This window comes from Frankliniella occidentalis, unplaced genomic scaffold (assembly GCF_000697945.3).
Source record: "Frankliniella occidentalis isolate FOCC.00 unplaced genomic scaffold, Focc_3.1 Scaffold104, whole genome shotgun sequence".
NCBI classification, from domain to species: Eukaryota; Metazoa; Arthropoda; class Insecta; order Thysanoptera; family Thripidae; genus Frankliniella; species Frankliniella occidentalis.
This window is the reverse complement of record NW_026267233.1, coordinates 210,344-215,703: the sequence shown is the minus strand read 5'-3', so window position 1 is coordinate 215,703 and position 5,360 is coordinate 210,344. Positions and strand designations below refer to the sequence as shown.

The 5,360-nt window shown below is 44.2% G+C and overlaps 1 protein-coding gene across 1 annotated transcript in view; it reads right to left on the bottom strand.

Annotated features, from left to right (window-relative positions):
• Positions 1–34: 34 nt before the first annotated feature.
• Positions 35–5,360, bottom strand: part of LOC127749879 (gustatory and odorant receptor 24-like) — a 52,127-nt gene continuing 46,801 nt past the window's right edge. Inside the window, exons 5-7 of the mRNA XM_052269836.1 lie at positions 5,162–5,233; positions 3,287–3,376; positions 35–2,021 (exon numbers count right to left, since the gene is read on the bottom strand). Of these exons, the coding sequence (XP_052125796.1) occupies positions 1,938–2,021; positions 3,287–3,376; positions 5,162–5,233 (246 nt within the window). The 3' untranslated portion in view covers positions 35–1,937. The remainder of the gene's footprint in view (positions 2,022–3,286; positions 3,377–5,161; positions 5,234–5,360) is intronic.

Genomic DNA, 5,360 nt, shown 5'->3' with positions numbered 1-5,360 from the left:
TGAGTCCTACTCGATGACAAATAAAGAATGACGAGTCTTGCGTGCTTCCGTTATTTAGCAAAAATTTTAGGATAAAGGTGGCATGGCCTTATTCTTACACCGGAGAACAAAGGTAAGTTATCCAACCATTCCAGGGGTTGTGGTGCTAAAGTGTGTATTTTCAGATTTTCCTAAATAGCCAACCAATCACATTTTGGGATATATGATGGGCACACTGGTACTGCACATATTTTCCACACATAACTATTATGTCCCGTAACTGGACAGCCTGTAATACGCCTGACATCTGGATACCTCATGTGTCCAATGAGTGGGCGGCTTTGCTGCTTAGTGTCTTTACTACCCCTATCACTCTCCCATGCATTTGCTATGCTCCACTGATATACATTGCATTTGGTTCCAGTAGCCCAGACCTCGGGAAATGCACCTAAGTGTACAGCACGTAGTCGACTTAAGTCGCCTAGTTTTTTTGGGCCAGGCGACTTTGTCGCCTGCCTGCTAGATTCCCGGGGTTTACAGTGTAGATAGGACATTGTTAGGATGCGTCAGTTCGGCGACAGTTTACACTGTTAGAAATTCCGTAGGCTAATTACGGAATTCTTACGGAACTCACCGTTAATTCCAAATACGGTACCAAACCGTAACGGGATGACTGTAAAGATACGGACTTGTCCGTATTTCAAATAACGGTGCATCCCGTACATTTTCCCCGTCAAATTAAATATTAAATAATTTTAGAAACAAATAGTTTAAACAATTGAGCTACCCATAGAGATTTATGTTATTGCACTGAAAAAAAGGACTAGTAACAGATACCAGACAAATCCTAGTTAAATGGATGCTAGTTATTACAACTAGGATAATACTAAGCTTTACGAGAAGTTTAGTATCGTACACTAACACAGGTATAGTTACAGGTACCAGCCGTCTAGTAACTGAGTCTGGTTATGTTTACCAAACTGTATAGTAATTTTTACCAGACTGCACGTTTACTAGGCTATGCCTGTGGTCCGGCGGCGGTGGCATCACACTCGTTACGCACGCCTCTCTAGAAATTCCGTAGGCTAATTACGGAATTCTTACGGAACTCACCGTTAATTCCAAATACGGTACCAAACCGTAACGGGATGACTGTAAAGATACGGACTTGTCCGTATTTCAAATAACGGTGCATCCCGTACATTTTCCCCGTCAAATTAAATATTAAATAATTTTAGAAACAAATAGTTTAAACAATTGAGCTACCCATAGAGATTTATGTTATTGCACTGAAAAAAAGGACTAGTAACAGATACCAGACAAATCCTAGTTAAATGGATGCTAGTTATTACAACTAGGATAATACTAAGCTTTACGAGAAGTTTAGTATCGTATACTAACACAGGTATAGTTACAGGTACCAGCTGTCTAGTAACTGAGTCTGGTTATGTTTACCAAACTGTATAGTAATTTTTACCAGACTGCACGTTTACTAGGCTATGCCTGTGGTCCGGCGGCGGTGGCATCACACTCGTTACGCACGCCTCTCTACTCAGGTAGTCACCGTAGCCGAGTGGTCTAGGGTGCGGACTTCCAAGGCAAAGGTCCGCGGTTCGAAACTCGGTCAGGGCTTCGAAATTTCGTGGGTTAACGAGTACCCGTTGTAACCGTAGTAACGGGCAGACATCTTCTATATTGCATTCGTATATTTTTTGAACACTTTTTGGAAAGAAAATGTGTGGTATCTGTAACTAGACATCTGGTAAATTTTACTAGACTTTGTGTTACTAGCCTGTCTGGTATCTTTTACTAGATTCCTAGTTGGTTCCTATTTTACTAGACTGTCTGGTACCTGGTACTAAGATCCTAGTAACTGCTACTAGTATTTTTTAATTCCGTTCAAAATTCCGTGGAAATTTCTAACAGTGTAGGACGGCTTGTTCCAAGCGTTCACTACTTTAATCAGACAGCGCAGACGGCGACAAGACGCTCAAATGGAACTGCAGCATAATGAAGGCGTAGGTAATAACAGCGGCCATAACCTGCGGGAAAAAATGCAATATTAGCTTTGAGAAAGTAGAAGCAGTGAAAGCAGAATGTACAAGAAACTACAGATCCATTGAAATTTAAAAAACAATGGACTGTACCCCACCCTTTGTAATAAAACGCGAACAGGCTTGTTAACTGCGAAACGATCCCACCGTCAGGGAATTTTCGTCTCCTAAGGTGTTATGGGACTTTAAAGGCATGTGAAGGACACTTTTAATTCTTGATGCGCCTTTGAGCGTGGTGTTTTTGTGCATTAGGGACTCCTAGTTATCGTGCAGTATATTTCTCGTGGGCGGCGTGCGCGCCGCGAGCGAACTGATCGATCAAGGTGTTCATTGTTGGGCTGTCACCCAGACGCGGCTCATAATGCAGCAGGTGGTGTTGAAGAGTGACGCTGCCCCCAAGTAAAAGGGGGATAGCCTAATTCGCTACTTGAACCCTACAAACACGGAGTTTGTGTCATCTGTGGCGGTCTGACAGCGAAACTGATTGGGTGTACTGGTAAAAGGAACAATACAAACGCAGTTTTGTTGTCTGGCCAGAACATTTTTCTGCGTACATGACAACTATCATAGGATGACAAGGTTAGTGTTACGTATTTTCTTACTCCCCAAAAAGGTTCTTCTCTTCTCCCTCCCTCTGGCATATTTTATTCAAAATCAACAATCAACTGCCCGACGCAAAAAGATTAGTTCACTTTTGGTATGCATTCGCATTGCTATCGGTTCGCGCAGGGGGTCGCGTTTGGTGCGCCGATGATACGCCGAGGTTTGTCAGGGTCCTGGGGGACGAAGCGCCGTTCGTCGGAGGTTCGCACCCTCAGTAAGCTTTTGATTCGCCTGGACTACCCGCCGTCCACGAGTATTTTCCTTCCCAGGAAATTCCGGCTGGGCGCTGGTGCTAGTCCCTCGGCACACTTGCGAGAAGAAGCGGGGACAGATAGAGCGGCCCCGGGACGCCCGAGGTACCTGAGGGCTGGGTAGCAGTTGCACACAGTGTAGCTGGACACCACGATCACGTAGATAAATAACTATTTCTCTATGATCACGTCAGTCTGAAAGTGGGGGCCTCAAACGGAGGACGTGGGTGTGCGTGAAGAAGAACTTTGTGTCGGTAACACATATAGGCTGTAGAGTCATTTTTTTTTCTATACAACGAAAATATTTGGAAATACATCAACTGTTATGCCTTTGAAGCTGTTGTGGCTGTTTATTGTTGTACCTGGTTTTACAAGTTTCCTGCCGTGATTTTTACTCACCGCAACGAAACTGCTCCGTTTTAATTTAAAAAATCCGCCTACAGCCGTTCCATCGCTGTTCCACCAGACTGTCTCCAAAAATCTATGTAGCTGTAAAATACAAGTGAGTAATGATGCCTGAGCGGCGGCGCTAATTCCAGCTCCTGCCGCTAGGGCGCAGCACGCTCTGAGTCCACTTTGACAAATTAACCGGTCAGGTGCGCCTATCAGATAACACGAACACGTTTGATACCGACAATAACTTAAACATGATCCTTTTTCAAGTGATAATACGATATGATGAAATTGCTAAATCTAACCAAACCCCTCATTTGCGCGCACGATTTCCCATAGTGGACTCGGAGCGTGTTGCGCCCTAGCGGCCGGAGCTGGAAGCAGCGCTGCCGCTCAGGCCTCATTTGATGTGGAATTGGTGCTGCCCTAATAGTCCATTTCAGTCTTTGTCCGTAAAGGAAAAAAGAAAACCCAAACTTGAGGCGGATTTGCAAATTGCAGCCCCTGAACAAGGTGGCCATTGTGGTTGGGGGGAGCCTGGCTAGGCCGCCGAAATAGATCCTCATCCCCCAACAATGTCAAAACTGGTGTAAAACCGTTTTGAAATCGGTGATTATGAATCTGACGATATATTTAGTAAGGGGGTCATCCTTAAATAAGGTGTCCTGTTGAAACTGTGAAGAAGACGGGGAAGAAGAAAACGGAAGTCGCTATACTGTAGCATGCATGGTGACTTCCGTTTTCTTGACCATGCATTGAAACCTATCTTTGTTTTTACCAGTGCAGTCTGCAGACGGTTCAGCACTACTAAGGCACACCAGGATATTTGAAACGGAAGTAAAACAGAACAAACTTATTAATCTTTTTTCGATTACTGAGTATGAGAAATTATCATGGTACTTTGGCCCGGTTCTGACCTATTAATTATATGGGGGGCCTCGAAAGTCATCTGACAGTTTTTCATATTTGAAAAGGCCTAGAGGCGGGAACAGAAATATAAGCGAGTTTTGTGCTTTTCCTACAAGGATTTCGGGACACCTTTGTTGCCCGCTTCATACCATGGCCCTGTAACGAGACTCCACAACACCCGCACGATGCACCTGACAAAGACCGTCGAGGAAGATCATAGACCTCAAGCTAAGAACTTGGAGTAGCAGCAGGCGCGGCGTGATTGGCGCTGCGTTAAAAAAAAGGAACACTAAGCTGCAAAGTGGAGTATTCCGCTACAACAATAGGACCCAAAGCAAAACTTTGCCTGATTTGATTCCACCTGAACGCTGATTGGTCAACAGAGGCGTCGGTGAGGCCGATTGGAGCGCTGCGGAAAAGATGTTTTAGGGCCCTTTCTATTAAAGAAAACCCGTTTAGCGTATAAACGGTGGAATGAGAAATAGAGCCAAACGGGCAAAATTGAAGTCCAAAGGGGATTGCTAGCATTGCGAGTCACCCCTTCAGAAAAAAAATTCTTTTCCTACTTCCTGTACTCCTTACCCCCTCAGACCCACTACTGCCAGGATTTGCAAGATTTCGTTGACTTGAAGTGACATCAATCTTACCCTGAAAAATTCAGACCTCTACCTCACGTATTCCTGGGCAAAGGATAGACGGACGGATAGAAACACAGGGGCGATGGCATTAGCCCGCTTATGTAGCTTTTAAGCAAAGGAGCGGTCTAAAAAGTCAAAACTGTATTGAATTTGGCAAAGAACAGCCAATTTTAAGAGCACTCGGAAAATATTGCGAATTTTTAAATATTTTTTATGGTGTTTTAGGAGGTTCCGTGGTCATCCAAACTTTGGAAAAGAACAAAGGCCTGTTGTGGCTAAGTGCACGGGCTGTATATATAAGAAAAGATCGAGTAAAGAAAATTTTTCTCTTTACCTCACTTCGAGTAGATGCCTTAGAAATGTAGAGACGAGGTGGTTGGAGGACGGCTAGAAAGTCGTTTCGAATCTGCAAGCAGTAACAAATCAATACATTTGCTATTGTTTCTTCTTCAGCCCGCCGTTTTATTTTCGATAAGGAATGGAGCGGGCTTAGGGACCATCCATAAAGTAAGTACGTTGGCGAAGAGGGGGGT